Genomic DNA, 24,223 nt, shown 5'->3' on the forward strand with positions numbered 1-24,223 from the left:
GTGTATTCTGCTGAACATCCATACAGTCAAGATAGCTAAATGGTTCCATTAATACTTTCCTTGAGTTTATAAGAAAGGTCAAATAACTCTTTTTTTTCTTTTGCTTCTGAAAGGAAAGTTTAAACTGCTGAATGAACTAGAATAACAAATTAAAGTCCTGTTAAGGCAGTTATTCTATTTTCTCTGCTACATGGAATAATCTGGGTGCCATGATAATGCTTTGCAGAAAATAAGAGTTTACTGTGAGTTAAGTTGACCTAAATTTAAGAAACATTATTTCAGGGGCCAGAAAGATATTACAGCAGATGGGCTGCTTACCTTGCACACAGCTGACCCAGGTTCGATTCCTGGCACCTGAAATGGTCCCTGAGCACTGCTGGGAGTGATTCCTGAATGAGCACTGCCAGGTATGGCCCAAAAGTTTTTTAAAAAAATCATTATTTCTGATTTTAATTTCTATACAATGTATCTTCAAGATACTATGATTCTTTCAAGAGTTAGCTTTTTCTAAGTTCTTCTCATACTCTTCTTAAAAAATACAGATTAAGGGGCTGGAGCAATAGCACAGCGGGTAGGGCGTTTGCCTTGCACACGACCAACCTGGGTTTGATTCTCAGCATCCCATATGGTCCCCTGAGCACTGTCAGGGGTGATTCCTGAGTGCAGAGCCAGGAGTGACCCCTGTGCATCACCGGGTGTGACCCAAAAAGCAAAACAAACAAACAAAAAAACCAGACTGATATAATTGCATACTAGTATGTAATAGTTCTGTCCTCCCGTTGTTCATCAATTTTACTAGTATGTAATGCATATTGAGAAATATTTTTAATTCTGTTCTGTTAAAAAAACCCAACATGGACCAAGATTTAACAATCAAGATTTCACTCTTTCCTAAATAGTCACCTAACTTCAACTGGACAACGAACTACTTCAAAAACAGAATGTGACATGCAATAACAGCAAGCAGTGAATAAAGAATACGATGATGTTTCCCAATGAAGTCAAGAAAAGGTTCATAGGAAAGCAACAAAAACAAATTTAGAATATGCTACATGAGACTGAAATAAGATTTAAATGACATTTCTCCACTCATAGAATGGCTTTTGCCTTTAACCTGAATTTATTCTTTAGTGAATTTTTATACAGCAATCAAGAAATAAATAGGTCTATTTTCTTGATAAATATATGAAGAAAATGTTAAATTTATCTTAAAATTTGGCAGCAGACAATTCAGTCACCAAAAAAACTATGTCTAGCATTTTAATATGCTTACTGACAACCTAAGCAAAACAGCAGATTTGATAAGCTTGAAAAGTATCTCTAGAACAGAGATAAATCACTTTAACTAGAATCATGCACTGTTTATTAGTCAATAGGATAGTTCTGATTAAAAGTAGGTTTCTATTTAGCAAGTTTTCTACACCAGTCATTTTTCAGACTGTTTTATATTTAGGTTTTTGATTTTTAGGTTGGTAGGATGCTACTCCCAGTGCAGTGCTCAGGACAGTATGCTATACAGGAATCCAACCCTGGGCTTCTACATGCAAAACATGTGCTCCAGCCCTCTGAGCACCACTGAAATAATTACAATCTCCCTTCTTTTCTTCTTTATGAGCCAGGGATTGAATCGAGGGTCTTATAAGATAAGCAACCCTTCTACCACTCAGTTCCAAAGCCCTGACAAAGTTGCTTTTAATGTGGTGTCAGGTATACAAAATACAGTGTACAAGGAGCTTAAGTATTTAGGTTGGGAGAGCGAATAAATTTAATTTCATTTTTGATGTGGTATGTCAGACACTCACTACAGCTCTGTGCTAAAAGGCAGCACGAGTCCTATGTAAGAAGGCCCAGGGGAGAAAAAATGCTGTGACTGATTAGTTCTGTCTGCAACAAGGACAGGTAGCAGTGATCAAGGCCTACTAAGCCTTAAATGAGTCATTATTATTTCATGCTCTAAATCTAATTTGAATAAAATCAAAAGGTAATAAAATTGGAGACATCAGTATTTAAAATGTTTTAAATCACACTAACATATTAAACAAGAACTTTAAAAAATTACTCATTCATTTGACTTTTAACTCATTGTATGAATTAAATTTTATATGCACACATTCTTAAAAAAAAGACTGATTTCCTTTATGTTACTATTGTATAAATCCCACTTACACACAAAACAATTACAATAATAATGATCCATATGTTACAGGCGCTGGGGCTTTAGAATTCCAGATGTAATAGTCAGAGGAAATTAGTTTCCGGTCTAAAAAGAAAGAAAACAACATTTTCTTTAACAAAGATTCAGTGAAGGAAAACAAAGTCATAAGTTTTTTTTTTCTGTGTGTGCGTGTGTGTGTGTGTTTGTGTGTGTGGTATGTGTGTAATACTGGGGATTGAAACTAGGGTCTCACATGTAAGTAAAATATGCCTCTACTACTGACCTACTTATATGCCTTAGTCCCCAAAGTCAAGATTTTTTAAAACTGTGGATAGAACACGATCACTTCAACAAAAGCAACACTTTAATAATATATTCTTTTCGAATCTCGTCATCAGTCACCATCTAGAATTGCATGTCCTTTTCTCCTAGAAGGGAGCATAACATGACCTCGCCATAACTATGCCGCCAGACCCCCAGGCCAGGCTGTTTCACCTGGGGCACCCCAGATGTGGGTGGGTAAGATCCCCCTCCCTGCCACAAGGGATCCAGCCTGGCAGCTAAAAACCTCCAGAATTCAACCGCCGCCATGCTCACAGCTGCTTTCCACATGCTTGGGCCCAGCCTCACCCATGACTGAAACTATTCCTGGACTGCACGGCTGCAAATGTGGCAGCGTGACACTTCATACCACACATCCTACCCATACTCCAAGACTACTGCACCACATCTGATGGGGTTCAAAGTAGGAGGCAACCAACCTTAGAGGGTATTTTTTTTTAACAGATATATATATATATATAAAGCACACAAGGCTCAACCGTTAACAACATGTTAGTGATAGAAGGGCTTAATGGCCCCTGGGTGAAATACAACAATCTTCACGCTCTTTCCTTTAAGGAAGCTTATTGTAGCATTTTCAGTGGTTCTTCATAACAAACAATACAAAATATATTATTTTGGTTCTGCTTTGGGGCAGGGGTTGGGGTTCAGGATGGAAACATACAAAATATGGTGGTAGGAAGGTGTAATGGTGGTGGGATTGGTGCTTGAACAATAAATGTAATCAAATATTGTGAACTACTTTATAAAATAAAAAAAATATTCTTTTCTCTTTTCCTTTTGTGGTACCAAAAGAAACCCAGGGCCTCCATATGCCATACTGCTGAGCTATATTCCTGACCTGGAAATAATTCACAGTTCTATTTTATTATAATTCATAGTTTAAATAATTATAAATAATTCATAGTTCTATTTTATTAGGGCATTATCATAACTTTTGTCACATTAGAAATAAAGGTCTAGAAGGCTAATTTATAATAAAAGCAGGTAAGGACTTGCCTAGCATGCAGATGACTGAGTTAGATCCCAAGCACCATGTACGGTCCCCTTAGTACTATCAGGAGTGATTCCCAGAACAGAATCAGGAGTAAGATATTGAGCACAGCTGGGTGTGGTCATAAAACCAAGATGGCGGAGAAGCACTATATAACTAAAATGTTCCATCTTGTAGTATGCTCTCTGAAAATTATGATAGTATGTGCAATATTAATGAGACGTTCAAATATTTTAACATTACAGAGATCTATCCCTTGAAAGATTTTAAAGGTTTGCCACTTTACATTCACTATCACAGCTTACAAAGTACTTATCTAAATATAGTAACGTTATTTCCCTTACTATATAAAAGGCTTCTGTTTACATTTAGCTAACTCGAATTCATTCTATCTACTTTTCTATTCTAAACTGTGTATATGTAACAATCTATATAATTCTGTATTATTTAATGAGTTATATCCCTATATTTTCATAAATAGCAAATATATATTTTCACAAGTGAAAAACTCACTGAAAGTAGGAAACCATCCTATTGCCCATCTATTGGTAAAAAAGGGAGGGTGCAGAGACTGGGCCACATCCAAAAGAACAAAAGCAACCGGTGTTGGCGTGGATGTGGTGAGAAAGAGACCCTCCTTCACTGCTGGTGGGAATGCCGACTGGTTCAGCCCTTTTGGAAAACTGTATGGACGATTGTCAAAAAATTAGAAATTGAGCTCCCATTTGACCCAGCAATACCACTCCTGGGAATATATCCTGGAGAGGCAAAAAAAAGTACAGTTGAAATGACATCTTCACTTGTATGTTCATTGTTGCACTATTCACAATAGCCAAAATTTGGAAAAAAACCGAGTGCCCGAGAACAGATGACAGGTTAAAGAAATTTTGGTACATGTACACAATGGAATACTATGCAGCTGTCAGAAAAGATTAAGTCATGAAATTTACATACAAGTGGTTCTATATGGAAATAATCATGCTAAGTGAAATGAGCCAGAAAGACAGGGACAGAGATAGACTGCACTCATCTGGGGAATATAAAGTAACAGAATGGGAGATGAATACCCAAGAATAGTTGAGATAACTATCAGGAGGTCTGCTTCACCGCTTTAAGTCGGCAGCACATGCTGGGGGAAAAGGCAGCTCAGATAGAGAAGGGAACACCAAGTAAAGGATGTTTAGAGGATTCACTCGGGATACAAGATACATGATGAAAGTAGACTATAGACTGAAAACGATGGCCACTCAATACCTCTACTGTAAACCACAACAACCTAAAGGAAAGAGAGAGCGAAAGGGAATGCTTTGCCACAGAGAGGATGGGGTGGGAGGGTGAGAGGGCTACTGGGATCATTTGTGGTGGAGAATGGGCACTGGTGGAGGAATGGGTACTCGATCATTGTATAACTGAAACCCTAGCACGAAAGTTTGTAAGTCTACAACTGTACCTCATAGTATTTCACTAAAAAAAAAAAAAAAAAAAAAAGGAGAGGTGCTAAATAATGTTCTTTGGTGGTAACATTTGCTGAAAATTAAAAAATAGAAATAATCCTATCTAACATGAATCCATTCATACTGTATAGTATGCTAAATAGTTTGTTTCTGGGCCACATCCAATGGTGCTTGGAGGACTATTTGTTGTCTGGTATTGAACCTGGGTCTCTTGTGTACAAAACATATGCTCAGCTGATTGAACTATTTCTCTGGCCACACTGTGATAGAATTTTATTTAAACCCAATAAAAAAGCTTATAGATGAGGAAACCAAAATGTTGAGAAGTACATTTATCCAAAAAGTCATATTCAAAACCCTTGTTTGTCTAGCACCAAGCCTCTGAGAACAATAAAAGTATAATTAAAATCAGAACAAAATAACATAACTCTATACTAAAGTTAACCTCTCTTCCAATTCTTGCTCGTCTAAATCATAAACAGAAGAAATAAATAATATCTTTTTCGTAGTAGAGGATGAGATTAGGTAAGAATTTTCACAAACTGGAATATTCTGATCTCTTTGTGTTACATTAAGCTTGACTTTAGGTAATAAATTAGCACTTAAATGTCATCAAGTTAGTGTGAGTCCATAAAACTTACGTGTACTTATTTTTGGTTTCCCTGATGCAAAAACTTGAACTGAATGCTGATCTGCGTAACATCCAGTGAGAGTGTAATCTAAGATCCTAAAATGAAGCTAGAAAAGGAAATATAAAAGTTGAATTGAATTATTTGATAAAAAGAATTGTCACCCTTTACCCTCAATAAAATTTTAGGAATTTACCTACAGAATTCACAAAACAAACATCATGAATATTAAATCTGAATATTGTATATATGTAATATATGGACAACTTTTGCATTAAAATTATTTGTTTATAAAGATGCTATAATGAAATGCTCAATGGACACCTGAACAAATACCAGGTATCACCAATATGAGACTAAATTCATGCAAGGAATCCTTATTTCATTTTACTTTACTTTCATTTGAGTATAGGTCAGTTGATGCCCCCTTCCCTGTTTTTTCTTTGGATAAAAAGCAGGACTGATCGGGGAGGGAAGCACGAATTCAGGAAGGACAGCTCTAGACTTTCAGGGAAGCAGTGCCTGACTATATCTGTATTTGGTAAGCAACAAGGGAAGTGAAGTTCTGGAGATAAAAAGCAACTAGGATGTGTGTAAATACTGTGTGCAAGTAGAGGTTGTTTAAGTGCCACCTGCATGACCACAAAAGTTGGTGTTCTTTCACCTGTGGTGTTTGGTTTTCTGTGATTTCTCTTTTGAAGCTTCTATTGTTATAATAGTTTTACAAATCAATCACTAATAAAGAAACCAGTTAAACTGGTGTTTGGAGGGGATGAGATACTCTACTTCATTTTTCAGAAAACAGGTAAATTTTTACCAATGTAAGCTTAAAAATTACTCACTTTGGATTGAGAGTATGGCAGGTAGGGAGCTTGCAAGTTTGATCCCTGGCATCCCCCAGCTGGCCTGGAGTGATCTCTGAGTGCAGAGCCAGGAGGGTGTGGCCCAAAAAACAAACAAATCACCTTATTTTCTCACCCATAAAACCTTTCTAAAATATAATCCATCATATCTGGATTTAACTGATAATGTGGTACATCAGTATTAAATGCCAATTTTACATTGTGTTATAATAGAGCGGCCATTAGTAATTTCTCTGAATGCAAGTGCAGGGTAACTCTGAGTCACAACCTTATTCATATGAACTAAAATAACATTACGAATTAAACCTTTAGGAGCTCCAGTCTCCTTTTGCCTTGGTTTCTCTGCTTGCTTTTGATTTTTCTGTACTTCTTCCATTTCTATTTTCTCCAGATTTCTCCCATTTTCTTTTTCCTTTTTATTGCTAGACTGACTCTACACATTGAATATAATTTTCAGATGCCAGTGATTATTTTTCTTGTTGCAACTCAAATTATTTCTAATAGGAAAGGGATTTTGCTTGCCTGTTTGGTATAATTTTAGATGCTGGGAATTATGACAAGGTAGACTTTCAAATAACTAGATAATATAAAAATTATTCAGTCTATTTAGTGAATCCAAATCTGTATTACATGCTTTCAATGACATTATAACTGGCTAGGTGATAGAAAAGTCATAATCCCTATATTTGAAAGGAAAAGAATATGAAAGAAATCTCACATTAAAAAAAAATTCCTGAGGCCAGAGCACGGCAGGCGTTTGCCTTGTATGCGGCCTATCTGAATTCAATCCCCAGCATCCCAAATGGTCCCCTGAACACCACTAGGAGTAGATTACTGAGTGCAGAGCCAGGAGTAACCTCTGAACATCGCGGGTGTGACCCAAAAAGTAAAAAAAAAAAAAAAAAAAAAATCTTGGTTCTATTGATCCTCTAAGTAGAATCAATAATCATCTTCCAAAAAGCTGAACATAGCTGAGGTCTCACCATTGCTTGCCTTGTATTGTTTTTGTACTCATATACTGTACTCAAAAAAAAAAAAAAAAAACCCAAAAACCAAAAAAAAACCTGTAATTTTTCTGCTCTTACTCATTTTCACTTTTCACTGCCTCAACTAATTCTTCCCAGTGAGGAAACTCTCTATATACATAAAATTGAGTTCTCGTTTTAAGAATAAAAGCTTTAGATTTTTAACTATCCAGTTACCTGCATGGCTACTACCAGTAACACAAAGGATACAAAGCCCACTTCTTTCCAACTTTCTTTGTATCAATACTTGCTTCTAAGTATACTCATAACATTAGCACTATAGTACTGTCCTCCCGCTGTTCATCGATTTGCTTGAGCGGGCACCAGTAACATCTCCAATCAATAACTTGTTACTGTTTTTGGCATACTGAATATGTCACGAGTAGCTTGCCAGGCTTTGCTATGTGGGCAGGATACACTTGGTAGCTTGCTGGGCTCTCCGAGAGGGGCGGAGAAATTGAACCCGGGTCGGCAGTGTGCAAGACAAACACCCTACCTGCTGTGCTGAACCACAAATAAATAAAATTTATGTGCTGGCCGATAAGAAAACAGAAAAATATCATGTTTGATTGAAAACTCTTTTTTTTTTGGATAGATAGCTCAAGTGGTAAGACATATTGCTATTCTAGGCATTGCATGGGCCTCTGAAGCATTGCAAGGACTCCCCTTGCTTACGAAAGTAATTTTATTTCTATATTTAAATAAAGATCAAGCTAAAAGAGTTTCTTTTTATTTTTGTTTATTTAGTTTAGTGGTCTGGTGCCTTAGACCACTCGGCCATAGCACAGCGGTAGGGCGTTTGCCTTGCACGCAGCCAACATGGCCGACCCGAGTTCGATTCCTCCACCCCTCTCGGAGAGTCCGGCAAGCTACCAAGAGTATCTCGCCTGCACGGCAGAGCCTGGCAAGCTACCAACGGTGTATTCAATATGCCAAACACAGTAACAATGAGTCTCACAATGAAGACGTTACTGGGCCCGCTCGAACAAACTGATGAACAACGGGAGGACAGTGACAGTGACATATTTTAGTGGTGTTGGGAACTGAACCAAGGGCCTTACACATGAAAGGCATATGATTTACACCTGACTAAGCTTAGGGCATACCTCTGGCTCTAAGTAATATTCAAATTCTACAAAAACTATTTTTAATTGACTTACCCAGTCTTATGTGTATTATTGTTTCTAACACTGAATTCTAAGTGTACCATTTATTCTTAATTACGTTTACCATATATAAGTGTTAGTCACTCTTACGTCTTCATATTCGTGCTTCTCTGATCCTAGGAGTTTTGCTCAAACTCCAATTTTACAGTTTTCTTTGATCACTTTGGTCAAAAGTGATCATTCTTCCTTACAATATCAAAAGCAGCCAGCACTGATCAAATATTGACATGTATCACTAAAATATTCTGAGAAGGCATAGTTTACATTTCATATTTCTATATAAAATTTTTTAAATTTAAATTTATTCCAATGGGGTGGTGCCTGGATCCATACCCAGCTCAGGTGCTACTTCTGGCTTTGTGCTCTGCAGTGACCTCCGGTGATGCTCAGGGATTCATATTTGGTGCTGGGTCACCAGCATGCAAAGCAAGTGCCTTAATCCCATTATTATTCTGGCTTAGTATATACAACTCTTGAGTGTGATGGAAAGCTGGGTAGAATAGGTTATTTTTGGATTTTTTGATTATACTTTGGTGTTTTACATTAAAATATTTTAAGTATTAAATAAAATGTGACTAATATGTAAATGGATCTCACAAATATCTGAAAAATATAGTATCTGACAAAATGAACAGAATTCTCTCACAAAATAGCCAGAAACATTAAAAATCAACTAACATACATGTGATTTAGAAACAATGAAAGGATTTCTGATGTAGCGAGATATATTTCTACATTGATATACCTTTACATATGCTGTACCTCCGATGCAAACTTGATCAAATGGCTGTTTCTCATGATTCTTGGCTCCAAAGGTTACTGTTCCAGAAAGACTAATTTTCAGTGACTTTGGAAACTTCTGTCCTAGAAGTACACACATACTAATCAAAAATTCTAAATTAAATAGATTTTGCCACAAAAGGTAAAAAAAAAAAGTTAGCTCACCAATATTCCAGATCAGTAAGCTTTTCTCTCGAAATACTTCTATCTGGCCAAAACTAACGTCATACTCCACATGTGTGATTGGACCTCTTACATAAAGAAAAGATAGAAAAAAAGGAAAAGGATAACAGACTTAACAGCATTAGGAGATGTGAATCAACTTTGTTACGGTTAATATAAAAATGGCGTAAAATTTACAGAATAGAACAAATATTTATAAATAAATAAATATACAGCCAGAAACATTTTTGACGATAAATGCATTTTTATCATACAGAATACATATATATATTTCATATATCATGTAAACTATTTCAAAGATACATGGATTGATGTAACATTTACAATATGACTTTTCCATATACTGAGATATCATCTGAAAAGAACTATGCTATTGTACAAACTTTTGAAAAAAAAAAGATGAGGAAGTAAGCTTATAATACAAACTACCTTAGTTATTAAGTAGTTAACTGGACAGACAGAGAGAAAATTACCTTATACAAATCTGAACCAACTTTTGTCCCTGGTCCAACATATAGTGCCCTGAGCACTGTCAGGAAGAATCCCTGAGTACAGAGCCATAAACTCAGAGAACAGCCAGGTTTGGCCTCAAAACAAAATCAAAAAAGTAAAAATGTGACTTGAAAAAAAGGAAATAGTTATGAGTGAAATAATCATAAAGTTATTTTGATGCTTAGTTTTCTGATTTTAACCACAGAATGACATAAAGTAAATATATCATTTCTATTTTACTTCAGAATCAGCTGTCATTTGAATAACAAAACTTACATCTTAAAAAAAGTTATAAAAAATATAGGGCAGTAAGAATATACTAAATAAGGCAGAAATCATGGTTTTATATTATTCGTACCTATTGAAAAAAGGTATATGAACTTCACAGAATTCAAAATTATTTTTCACACTTTCATGAAGTTTTAAATTAACTGTTATTTTTAGTTGTACATCTTCCTCTTTCATTTGATAAAAACCCAAAATTGGCGGGACAGGGACCTAGAAACAAACAAACATATTTTTTATATCCTTCTCAAGGTTAATAGGAATAAAATATCTAAATTGGTGAATGTGAAAACACAATGATAGAGAGATATGCTTTTAATGACTAATGGGTTACAGTTGTAAAAACTCCTAATTTTACAATTTAATTGAAGTTAATATTGACTTGTAACATTATATAGGTTTCAGGAGAACATCATTATAATCAACATCTGTATATTATTCCATGTTGTTTTGATAAGAGGTGGTGTAGTCATATACTAGGTAAATATACAGTATTGCACACTCATGCAATAGATGATTGAATTTAAAGGGAAAATATTTTTCTGTCTCTTTCTAGGGAGAAGAAAGGTGCCTAAGTAGACTTATAGTGCATTACTTTTCCAAATCTGTCCATTAACTTTCTCTCCTCTAGATTCTCTATAATCTGCACTACAGGACTTGTGCTAGACATATTAACTCAGTGATAATGTAACAAATTTTTGCTATCTTGTATTCCACCCCCCACACCCCCCCCACCTCACCCCAATCCCCCAGCTCAAGTGTAGCTTACTCAATTCATCTTGAATAAGTGACCAAAAGGAAAACAACCAGTAGTAGGTCAGGATGGGCCAATCAGTTGTCTGGTGTATTTGAAGAGACAGACTCAACTTACACAACATAAGCCCTAGAGCTATAAGGTCACGTGCAAAGAATGCCAGTTAAATGAAAATGAGGTAGAAGAACTGAGATGGACAGGGTAAATCTGAATAATCTGATTCTGATTTTTATTTCTGACTCATCTCAGTATGGCCAATGAGATTGTTACTCATGTTCTCAAAATAAATTCCCTTTACTAAGCTAGATGGAGAAGATTTTTCTAAACTACTGATTCACAATCAGGACAAGAGAAAAACAGTATAGTAGAAAAAAGGTTGGTTTTTGGAGTTTAGAAGATTTGGATTCAAGTCCAGGCCTTCTTATAAGTTATATGATCTTGTGCAAAGAATAAGTTTTCTGGGACTCCAATTATCTGTTAAAAAATGGGGCTAATTATATCTACATTAAGGATTTAAAAAATACTAGAGAAAATAAATGTAAAGTGAATAAAGCTATCTGATGCAGCAGTTATGCAATACACAGTAAATAGCTATTAATACATAACATAATAACCTCGTAACTATACTTGTCTTGAATTTAGAAATATTTTATGTCCAGGAATCAAGTCATGCCTTAATCATGCCATGATCTAACCCATGACCATGGATTCCACACTGGGGAATATTAAAAATCACCATGACACTGATTTGTTTTGGGGTCACAACTGATGTTGTTCAGAGTGTACCCCTAGCTCTGATTAGAAGTGACCCCTTGTAGTGCTCAGGGGATCATATGTAGTGCTGATGATAGAACTATGATTAGCTGTGTACAAGGAAAGTGCCTTAACTCCTATACTACCTCTCTGGAACACCAATATCTGCAAACCATTCATTACTATCACATACATTAGAAACGAGGCCTAAGTTCAAATAACTGAATCTTCACATTTGTTGATTAATAATTGTTAGTAACAAGTGACAAGTTCTTATTTGAACTAAATACATGAATGAATTGTATGTGAGATAATTCAGAGACACAAAGACTAGCAAAATCTCCAATTCTCTTGAGCCATTTACCTGGGATGTGTAGAAGCATAAGCTGAATGACTCTAAAGGTGGAGTGAAGGGGAATTTGTAAGGTCCACTAAATGCAGAATCATCCATTGCATCTATGCTACTGGAAGTAAGAAAGGCAGAGTCAAGAGAAGTCACACAAGGATGAACTAGAATATCTTGAAGTGGAGATCCATTGGTGGGGAGACTCAAGCTGATGGTAACATTTGGCATGATTCCTTCTAAATCACACTGTAATACAAACAGAAAGAGGTATTATTAACATCTTAAAAATATACATCTTCTGGGTGAAGCTTTTCTGATTGTATCTGACTCATCTTCCAGAACTGAGCCTACTATTCTCTCAAGATACTGTTTTCTTATTTTCTGTGTTCCTGTTAATATTTCTGTCATGCCACAGACAGGGACAGCCTTCCTACAGCCCTCCACTTAAGTTTAAATTAACGGTCCCGTTATCCATCGACTTGCTCGAGCAGGCCCAGAACGTCTCTATCGTGAGACTTGTTGTTACTGTGTTTGGCATATCGAATACCTCACGGGTAGCTTGCCAGGCTTTGCCGTGCAGGCGAAATACTCTCGGTAGTTTGCCAGGCTCTCTGAGAACAGTGGAAGAATCGAACCCAGTTCGGCCGGGCCCGCTGCGTGCAAGGCAAATGCCCTACTGCTGTGCTATCACTCCAGGGCTTAAGTTTAAAATCCCTGAAAAGTTTAAAATCCTTGAAAAGTTTAAAATCCTTGAAAAGGTTATTTTAATTCACTGACTCTTCTCTGTTCTGGTCACAAACACAGTGGCAGAGAAACTTCAAATCTGTCAGCCTTCTACACGTATCTAGATTTGTTTTTCTCTAATTCTAATTTGATTATACCTATGCTCAAAATTTTTCAATAGTTTCATCTGTGTTTTGTATTACTTTTTTAAAGACTTTCATTGGCTTCCAACTTGCTCTTTAATCATTTTCTAACCTGCAATTTATGTCATAGATATAATTCATCTTAATTTCCCATTTCTAAATAAATCATAATTTTAATTATACCTTTATGCTTTTTTATGTGATCTTCCACCCAGTCTTTTCCCCTTATAAATGTAGATCTTTTAATATTTTCTTTTGAAGTTTTATTGTACCTTCTCCTCGATCTTCTTCCCTGTTCAGTCTGGTTACTTTGCTAACGGCAAAAGTACTTCTAAGGAGATTTGAAAGGTAAAGGGAAAAGGGAAACCAGAATTTTTGGAAAGTTACAGAAGCCAGATATGACAGTTTCACAGACTTCTCTCTGAACTCCCATTCAAAGACTGAGGTGGCCAGATGCAGCACCTTCCATGATTCCTGTTTTCAGATTGTTAAAGACATGCTGGCTTCTCAGAGACTATTTCTAAGCCCCACAATAAAGTTATCAGTAATTGCTTCTGGAAAGCTGCAGTCAGAGAAGCAGAGGTTTTTATACTTTCAGCTCTTCTTATAGATAGTAAGCCCTAATTCCTATATTAAATACCCTTATTCCCATAAATCATGTAGCTCTTTTAATGAAACAGAATGTACACCTTAGCTGTTGCGTGGGTGAGAAGCGGTAGGAGGGGTAACTCAGGTTCTTCCTTTGTGCCCAAACTCTAATTTGACATTTACCTCTGTTATAATACCCAATTAATAGCCAGTTTAGAGCTGAGGATATTGCTTGGCAGTGGAGCTCTTGCTTTGCATGTGTGACAGATACCCTGGGCTAAATGCCCAGCACTCCTCCCCCACCCCTCTCCCCAACAAACAAACAAAAAACAATACAAAACAAAACAAACCCAAGATAAAAGACTAGTTAATTGAATCATATAAGACTTATTATTTGGGTTGGAGATGTGCCTGAAGAGGTAAGAGCATATGCCTTCTATGTCTGAAGTCCAAGGTTTGGATCCCTAATGCCATATTCCCTCCCCACATTTCCCAACTCTATCCTCTACACTGCCAGGTGTGGCCAGAAAAAAGAAAAAAATTTTTCTTTTGCTCAGACCTACAAAATTTTTTAAGAGTAGCAGGACTGAAAGTGTCGTGCTGAGCTTCAAAAACTAACAGCTATTTTCACTGCCATATACAGCCTGCTTTATACAACCACTGCCAACCTATTAAAGGTTAGTCTGTGTTCCTGTTTATTTCCATCTTGAGGCTTTAAGATCTTTGAAAGCAGGACTTTATTTTCTTCATATCTCTAGTGTCCAATAGTGTGCTATATCAGAAGACACTTTAAAAAAGAATGTTTCTTTAATGGTATCCTTTATATTATGGACCCTACTTATATTTTCAACCCTAATGTGAAATATTTTTATCTATTGGTTGGCTAACACGTGAATCTATCTGCTATTACTATAAACAGAGAGCAGGCAAACGAAGGTCTTTTAGTGACAGTTGCAATAATGCCTATTTAAGATGAAAACAAAAAATGCCAAATAAGTTTATACTTGTCATAAAATTTTTTAATATTTTATGTTTTTATCTTAGAACATCTACTACTGCAGGCTGTATGTCTTCAGTCTCAATTCACAAGAATTTTAAAAAGTTGGGTTTTTCCTGCAGATGTATATTAAACACCTATGGTTATATGTAGGTATATCTGCGTATATTTATAGGTATAAATATAGAGGTATATATGTATATATAGGTATATTTGTGGTGATTCCTAACAAGACAGCCACAGAGGCAAAAAACAACAAAACAAAAACAATATCAAAAAACCTTCTGCAGAGCAAATGAAACTCAAGCTATAATAAAAGGACACCCTACTAAACGGGAGGAAATTTTTGCAAATAATACATCAGGTAAAGGGCTAATATCCAAGATCTATCAAGCACTCACAAAACTCAAAACCAAAAAAATTCAGCAACGTCATCTACAAATGGGGCAGGGAGCTGAACAACACGTTCTCAAAGACATATGGATGGCCAATAGGCATATGAAAAAGTGCTCACTGTCACTCATGATTAGGGAAGTGTAAATAAAAACAACACTGAGGTACCAGCTCATTCCAGTGAATATGACATATATCAAAGTCTGAAAACAGGAAGTGTTGGTGGGTTGTGGTTAGAAAGGAACCCTCATTTACTGTTGGTGGTGGTATCATCTGGTTTAGCCTCTATGGAAAACACAGAAATCTATCCAAGAAACAGCAATAGAACTCTCATACAACTCAAACATAACTCTTATACAACTGTACCCCCAAACACAAAACATTAACTTGAGAGGATAAATGAACACCTATGTTAATACAACTCTTGTACAAAAGTCAAGAAATGGAAACAACCCAAATGCCCAACTATGAATGAATGCATCAAGAAATTATGCTCACAGTAGAAATGACATCTGTACCTATATATTCACTGCAGCACTGTTCACAATAGCCAAAATCTGGAAACAACCCAAGTACCCTAGAACAGATGACTGGTTAAAGAAACTTTGGTACATCTACACAATGGAATACTATGCAGCTGTCAGGAGAGATGAAGTCATGAACTTTGCTTATAAATGGATAGACATGGAGAGTATCATGCTCAGTGAAATGAGTCAGAAAGAGAGGGACAGATATAGAAGGACTGCACTCATTTGTGGAGCATAAAACAACATAATATGAGGCTGGACACCTAAGGATAGTAGATACGCAGGGCAGGAAGATTACTCCATAGCTGGAAGCCTGCCTCACGAGCAAAGGGAAGAAGGCAGCTGGAATAGAAATGGGATCACTAAGAAAATGGTGGCTTGAGGAACCAGCTGGGATGGGAGATGTGTGTAGAAAGCAGATAAAGGACCAAACATGATAACCTCTCATGGTCTGTATTGCAAACCATAATGCCCAAAAGTAGAGAGTATGGGGAATATTGTCTGCCATGGAGGCAGGGGGAGGATGGGAAAGGGGGAGTATACCGGGGATATTGGTGGTGGGGAATGTGCACTGGTGGAGGGATGGGTGTTTGATCATAGTGTGATTTTAACCCAAACATGAAAGCTTGTAACTATCTCATGGCGATTCAATAAAATTAAAAAAAAAAGAAGTTGTGCTCAATATACACACACAATGGAATACTATGCAGCTCTAAGAAAGAAAAAAATGATTCAATTTGCTGTGATATGGACAGAACTAGAGGATATCATGGTAAGTGAAGCCAGTAAGAAGGAAGAAACAGAATCACCTTTTTCATATGTGAGGCATTAGGATACACAGCAAAAACAAAGAGCCAAAGGCAACACAATGGGACAACTGATCCACACAGCTTAACTTGGGGGAGGGAGGTTGAAAAAGAGGGGCACTGGGGCCCTTGGGGGTATCAAGGTGGGTACACTGGTGATGGATGTGGTATTGAAATTTTGTAAGTGGGAAACCATCATTAATGGTATAGTAAATCACAGAACTTCAATCAATAAAAGAATTTCTTAAAAAACTGTTTTATTTTGACAGATATGGTGACAATAAAATGAGCAAAAACTATTAAATTTTAAAAATGTTTATGCTCATTAACATCTTGCAGTATAATATTCTTAAGAAAACCAGAAAAATCACAACATTATGGAAACCACCAATAATTATTCACTTAAATGATTCATTTAAACTATATCAAGGGGGACTGGGGCACAGCGGGTAGGGCCTTGTCCTGCAAGTGGCAGACCCAGGTTCAATCCCTATCATTCGGTCCCTGAGTACTGCCAGGAGTTATTCCAAAATGCATAACCAGGAATAACCATTGAGCACTGCAGGGTGTGACTCCCTGCAGCCTTCACCCTACTTCCCCCAAAAAATAAAATACCAGAATAAGGGCACACAAATCTCAGCTCAGAATGCATAATTTCTCTTTCTTTGTAGCATACTCCCCCTTTTTTACTGTCATATTTCTCCCTCTCCTGTTCCTGCCCTTGCCCCTACCCCCCTCCCCTCCCTCCTCATCCCCCTCCCTTTCTTTCACCCTCTCCCTCCCCTTTCCCTCCCCTCCTCTTCTCCTTCCCCTTCCCTTTCCCCTCCTCCTTTCCCATTTCAAGGATATGAGGCAAGCCACTTTGAGGATTTTCTTGTAAAAAGAAACTGAGGCAAAAAAACAAAACCACCAAAAAACTCAAAACAATACCTTGGAATCAGCTTAACTAAGGAGGTAAAAGACCTGTACAAAGAAAACTACAAAATGCTACTTCAAGAATTAAAAAAGGGGGCCAGAGCAATAGTACAGTGGGTAGGGCGTTTGCCTTGCACACGCTGGCCAACCTGGGTTCGATCCCCGGAGTCCCATATGGTCCCCCAAACACCGCCAGGAGTAATTCCTGAGTGCAGAACCGGGAGTAACCTCTGAGAATAGCTAAAGCAATCCTTGGGAAAAAGAAGATGGGAGGCATCACTTTTCCCAATCTCAAACTGTACTACAAAGCGGTAGTAATTAAAACAGCATGGTATTGGAACAAATACAGACCCACACACCAATGAAATAGAATTGAGCGTCCCTAAAATATATGACCACTTAATCTTTGATAAAGGAGCAAGAAATATGTAGAGGAAAGCCTCTTTAACAAAGTGGTGCTGGGAAAACTGAACAGCTACCCATAGGAAAAAAAAAACTAACTCTAGCACAGTGGTAGGGCGTTTGCCTTGCACGCAGCCAACATGGCCGACCCGAGTTCGATTCCTCCGCCCCTCTCGGAGAGCCCGGCAAGCTACCGAGAGTATCTCGCCCACACGGCAGGGCCTGGCAAGCTCCCCGTGACGTATTCGGTATGCCAAACACAGTAACAACAAAGTCTCCGATGGAGACGTTACTGGGGCCGCTCGAGCAAATAGATGATCAACGGGAGGGCCTTTACCTTTACCTTTAACTCTGACCCCTATCTAAAGCCATGCACAAAAGTCAGATCAAAATAACAATGAGGTATCATCTAAAACCATAGAGACTGGCACAAATCCAAAAGAACAAGAGCAACCACTGCAAGCTCAGATGTGGGAAGAAAGGGACTCTCATTCGTCACTACTGGGAATGCCGACTAGTCCAGCAATTCTGAAAAACAGTATGGACAGTCCTCAAAAAACAAGAAATTGAGCTCCTATTTGACCCAGCAATACCACTTCTGGGAATATACCCTGGGGGTCCAAAAACACAACAGAAACACCACCTGCACTTCTATGTTCATTGCAGCACTATTCACAACAGCCAGAATCTGGAAACAACCTGAGTGCCTGAGAACAGAAGACTGGATACGGAAACTATGGAACATCTACACAATGGAATACTATACAACAATTAGTTAAAATGAAGTCACGAAATTTTCCAATAAATGAATGGACATGCTGAGTGAAATGACTCAGAAGGAGATGGAAATATATAAAATGACTGCATTCATTTGTAGGATATGAAAATAGTATGAGACTATTATCCAAGATCATGAAAAATAGGGGCCAGGAGTACTGGTCAATGTTTGGAAATTACCACAAGTGTTTGGGGTGGAAGGCAGTTAAGATAGAGGGTCCAGTACGACAACAATAGTTGGAAATGATCGCTCTGGACAAGAACTTAGTGTTGAAAGTAGGTAAAGCAATGTACATGACAACCTTTCAGCATCTATACTGCAAATCATAATGCCTAAAATATGAGGAGGGAGGGAGGGAGGAAGAGAGAGAGGGAGGGGGAGAGACAGAGAAAGAGAGAGAGAGAGAGAGAGAGAGAGAGAGAGAGAGAGAGAGAGAGAGAGAGAGAGAGAATATAGAGGTGCCTGCCATAAAGGCAGGATTTCCACCATCAAATGTCACCAACTTGCTGGTCATATGAGTGAGTTATTTTGCAAATAGACCATCTAGCTTCAGGTCATCAAAAAAATTTCCTGATGACTATAGTCCAACTGAAATTATGACAGCTACCTCATGAGAGACATACTAGAAGTACCAATTAAATTGTACTTGAAGTCCTGACTCAGAAAAGTGAAGATAACAAAAGTCTACTATTAGGGTAATAGAAAATTCATTACACAGCAATATATAAGATTCAGTAAAGAATTACAAAATGTAGCAGGTTTCAATAGTCTCAAATCTAATGATATCTGTGATAACAATCTGTGATAATAACATCATTTAATAATGTAAAACAGCAGCAAATTTTACTATTCTCCATAGAGGTTACATATTATGACAAAATACCAGAGAAAAATTTACCTTGCAGGTGACAGCTCCAACAACTTGCCATGTATCTGCTATATCCTGTTTATCATACTGCATAGATGTTACCTTTTCCGTGATAGAAATAGAAACCTGTGGTTTTCCTTTGTATGTTCCAGGTTTCCAGGCTGGCTGTTTTTGTGGTTGGGTCACAGAAGCAAAACTAATACTAGCTAATGAATTCTGTAAGTTGGCATCTAACAAAGTGCCAAATGGGCAAGCCTGTAGAACCAAGTCAGCCAATTGGCTCAATTTTGTATTGAGTTCTATGTCATTTTTCTGACCCGAGTACAGAAAATCCTGTATCCCAAAAAGCAATTCAAAGCCTTGGGAAATTCCACTGATGCTAATTAACGGTGGGCGAGGGAATAATGTCTGTTCAACTAATGGAACACAAGCATATACCATGCCATTCTTCACAAAACCAACCACTGGCCAGAGTTCTTCACCTCCTACTGGCAGTCCATAGATGGATGTTTTATTGATGCGACAACAACTATCTCGACTTTCCACAAAGTCCTTATCATCATCCAGTAATCGAAGTTCGAAGAGTAATGCCTTAAGAAAGGGACCATCTTCGGGAATAGGCACGTAATTTGCTCCATTGAAGACTCTGGCTCGTTTTTCAACTGTTGGATACCGTCTATATTATGGAAAAAAAAAGTCACTAGTGTTTCATTAAGTAAAACAAAAATGAAGAATAGAAAACCAAAAAGCAAGACCCTATGCAAAATAATAACAATAATAAATACAAAATAAATATAGAGATTTACAAAAGACACACAAAAGTATTTTACATATTAAGACCTAACATAGTCACTATTCTATACTTGGTATATCAACTCTTATGGTTGTTTCTGAAAGTACTTAATTCCATTAATTTTTTAAAACAGGGAGAGTATACACTTCTAATCCAAAATCCTAATTTTGGTAAGCAAGAAATACATACCAGGCTTCAATAAGGATATTTTTTTCTCTGATTACACCTTAGTAGAGGAGGATCATAAAAAATGGTTTGTTTAATCCACAATTTTGAATTCCTTAGTTGAGATGATACAAATTTAAGAGATATGTTGTATTTTACTCAAGAAATAGTAAATTACCCTGAATTCCTACAAAAACGTGTCAAAGATTACTTCAGGTTTGCATACTCTAGGCCAAATGGTAAGCTACCAATTAGTTCGTTTTTTTTTCTTTTTGGATCACACCCGGCGATGCACTGGGGTTACTCCTGGCTCTGCACTCAGGAATCACTTCTGGCGGTGCTCAGGACCGACCATATGGGATACTGGAAATCGAACCCGGGTCAGCCACATGTAAGGCAAACGCCCTACCTGCTGTGCTATCTTCCAGCCCCACTAGTTGGTTTTTTGTGAAGTACAATAGAAGATAATTTCACTCCTTAAATGTTAGATCACTTCTTAGTTAAAAAGAAAGGTATGTTCTTAGTAAGGGAACAACAACCAAAGGCAACAGAACCTGAGAACTGGTTATCAGATTTGAACTTACCTTGGTGGAAGGACAAAATGGGGGTAGATTTTGGGGTGGAGGTTGGGAGAGGAAATGACACTATGGAGGGGGTGTGGTGTTGGAACTCTATCCTTAATAGTACTGTAAATCACAGTACCTCAAATTTTTTTAAGAAGTTTTTTTCTGTATTCCTTCTCTAATAAAAAGGCCAGGATAGTTATCCATTAACTTTTTTGTTTGTTTTTGGACCACACCGAGTACTGGGGATGGAACTTGGGTCTGTCACATGTAAGGTAAGTGTCCTACCTGATGCACTATCTCTCTGGCCTCTAGCTATTAACTTCTGTGTAAATAAACTAATTTTCCTAAGTCTCTTTTACCAACAAGGTCACAGACATATGACAGTATGGTATTGGTACTAGAATAAAGTAACAGTACCAATGATTATATCCAAGACAAAGTAAACATCAACAGTCTCACAAATCATCAATGAAGAAAATATATTCTACTTATAAGTGCTATCTTCCAGCCCCACTACTTATAAGGTAAGTAAAGTAAGTAAAGTAAAGGCCCTCCCGTTGATCATCGATTTGCTCGAGCGGGCCCAGTAACGTCTCCATTGGAGACTTTGTTGTTACTGTGTCTGGCATATCGAATACTCTCGGTAGCTTGCCAGGCTCTCCGAGAGCTGGAGCGATAGCACAGCGGGTAAGGCATTCGCCTTACAAGAGGCCAACATGGCCGACCCGAGTTCGATTCCTCCGCCCCTCTCGGAAAGCCCGGCAAGCTACCGAGAGTATTCGATATGCCAAACACAGTAACAACAAAGTCTCCAATGGAGACGTTACTGGGCCCACTCGAGCAAATCGACGATCAACGGGAGGGCCTTTACCTTATCTTTACCTTACCTTACTTATAAGGTAATATTTGAAAACTGGTCTATGATTTTTAATAGCACAGTGAAAGTGGTCCATGATTTATTTAATATTACATGCAAAGATGTAAAGATGAATTAAATATCTAAATACAATAAATAAGATGATTAAGAGAAGATAACTTGGGAAGCTATCATTGAAAAATACGAGTAGAAGAAGATTTAAACAAATGTTCCCAAATGATAACACTCTGCAATAAAATTAGTAATTTTTATTCAAGCAAGGGGAGCATAAAGCAAATTGACAATAATGATTAGAAAATCTTAACAGCTAAAATGACATAGAATATAAAATTAACTCTGCAAGATATATTGTAAGAATATACAATAAATTCTGCAAATCAGCAAGAAGGCGGGGGGAGAAAACAACTGCCAAAGAATAAATTAACAAATGACCATGTAAAGGATCTGAGAAGTCATGCCAAAAGGTTTACAATCACTGGTCTATTGAGAAATGCTAATGAAATCAAAATAGCCTTTACACCAATTCTGGCAAAAACTGGAACAAGTCTCAGTAAAAAATGAAGATATAGGAATGCTCCCTTCACTGAAGGTGAGTGTGTACACTGGCGAAAGCATTCTGAGAAGCTAATTATTTGTCCTCTGGAGCTGTTTGAGGACTGTCCTGATGGCTGAATAGGAGGCAACCTGGGAGCCGATAACATAGGGAAGGAGTAGGGTAAAATGCTAGGACAAAAAAAACCATGGCAATCAAGAAGTGATAGTCTAAATATGCTCCAATAGCCACTATACAGATGTAGCTATCTAAATTAGCTATGTTAATTTAAGAAACAGTTCTATAGCTACAATAGCCACATTTCAAAAATTTCTTTACACACGTGGCTAGTGGTTACAATATTAGCATAGATTTAGAACACTGCCCATTTCCAAAACTGCAGAAAATTCCAATGGAAAGTGCTGCTCTAGAGAAACAAAGTAAAATATATGCTTCTTTGAAATGTACTCAAAAAGTTAACAAATTTAATGAGAATGATGTTCACTTTATTCTTGATTCTGTAATTTCAAAAGTGTACATACAAACAAATAAAAGGATAGCATCAAATACATAAGAGTTACCCTGAGAGGCAGAGTGGAAGAGTAAAAAACAGATTCCTAAAAAACATAAAATTGAGTAGCTGGTATGGGACAATTAAGTTGATGCTATTTTTGTTCTTACTTGGGATACACCAATAACAAATGTGAAATGTAACCCCAAGAATATTTAAATCCAATTATGATGCTTTCACTAGCACAATCTGTTTGCACAGAAAAATTTTTCCACTACCAGCCACTTTCATTTAGAATTACACTCATTTTTATCTCAATCACAACTTAAAGAGTTACTTGCTACCTCACTGTAGAGCTTTACCCTGGGAATAAAATCGTGGTAAAAAATAATACTCAATAGACCCTAGAAAAAAATTGAGAAATTAGATTACTCAATTGCCACATGTTTTTTTAAGCGATCACAGGAACTGAATTCAGGACGTCACAGGTAAACTTTCAAGTGCTCTATCCCTGAATCACACCCCCAGTGTACGATGCGTTATTTTTCTAAACTATTTGCTAAACTCTCCACTAAACTATTTGGACAGAAAGTGGCAAAGAAATAGATCAATGCATACTATATAAGAAAAAAGTTAATACTTCTCAAAATAGCTTTCAATTTCCCTCTACAAAGAGAAATCTTAAACAATTCGACGTGGTGTGTGTGTGTGTTGGGGTTAGAACCTAAAATTTCTAGTGCCCTTGCATGTGAGCTCCACAATTTTTTCCCTTTCTTTTCATCAGCTCCAAATGAAGCAGGTGAAATCAAGTTTAAGGAAACTCAATATAAGGAAATACAATATCCAGGGAGCTCTCAATCCTCACAACACCGTGAGGCAGAATTACAGAAAAATTCTCCTTCACTCTGATGAGATAAAGGGAATGAAACACAGGCTAAGTAATTTGCCCACTGTGGCGGACCTGGGGGATGCACTGCCACACAAACCATCCATCTTCCTTTCCAGCATTCACTTGGATGCAGATAATTACCTGGAGAATCGGACGGTGCCACCGAGTGGCGTTCCTGGATCGTGGCTTATGAGCCACACTGCCCGCTGGGCCATGATAAACCACTAAAGCATCAGTTCATCCCTTAGGTAGCCTGGAAGGAAGAGCGCGGTCCCGCTTCCTCAGATGGACTCTTCGCAAAGTCCCTCGGCGCACTTAATCTGAGTCACCTTCGGCTCCTCACCAACACGTCGGCTGCGGCAGACGTACAGCGCCGGCAGGAGGAGTGACTAAATTATATCTTCAAGCCAACGCTTGCCACCCCACCCCCACCTCTGCACCCACCCCCTCCCCCGCGCCAGATTCGGGGAAGCCGCACCTAGCATCCCAGCAACCCAGAGACTTTCTTCCTCGCCAGATTACTTCCGGG

General features: G+C 37.6%; 1 protein-coding gene across 1 annotated transcript; it reads right to left on the reverse strand.

Moving 5' to 3' along the window:
* Positions 1–1,115: 1,115 nt before the first annotated feature.
* Positions 1,116–24,050, reverse strand: AP5M1 (adaptor related protein complex 5 subunit mu 1). Its single transcript, XM_056133662.1, has 8 exons — positions 23,836–24,050; positions 19,392–20,037; positions 12,240–12,467; positions 10,442–10,581; positions 9,574–9,659; positions 9,374–9,492; positions 5,587–5,683; positions 1,116–2,260 (listed from the first exon to the last, which is right to left on the reverse strand). The coding sequence occupies exons 1-8, from the start codon at positions 23,907–23,909 to the stop codon at positions 2,178–2,180; spliced, it is 1,473 nt and encodes a 490-aa protein (XP_055989637.1). The 5' UTR covers positions 23,910–24,050; the 3' UTR covers positions 1,116–2,177.
* Between the last annotated feature and the right edge of the window lie 173 nt (positions 24,051–24,223).

The sequence above is a fragment of the Sorex fumeus genome, unplaced genomic scaffold, assembly GCF_029834395.1.
Source record: "Sorex fumeus unplaced genomic scaffold, SorFum_2.1 ptg000098l, whole genome shotgun sequence".
In the NCBI taxonomy this organism is placed as follows: Eukaryota; Metazoa; Chordata; class Mammalia; order Eulipotyphla; family Soricidae; genus Sorex; species Sorex fumeus.

What these genes read in the sequence shown, in the direction of transcription:
- AP5M1 (XM_056133662.1), bottom strand. Translation starts at nt 23,909, where the DNA reads ATGGCCCAGCGGGCAGTGTGGCTCATAAGCCACGATCCAGGAACGCCA. An exon ending in GGCACCGTCCGATTCTCCAG is followed by an intron (nt 20,038 to 23,835) that starts GTAATTATCTGC and finishes TCCATAATATAG; the next exon opens with ACGGTATCCAACAGTTGAAA. An exon ending in TATGCTTCTACACATCCCAG is followed by an intron (nt 10,582 to 12,239) that starts GTAAATGGCTCA and finishes GTTTGTTTCTAG; the next exon opens with GTCCCTGTCCCGCCAATTTT.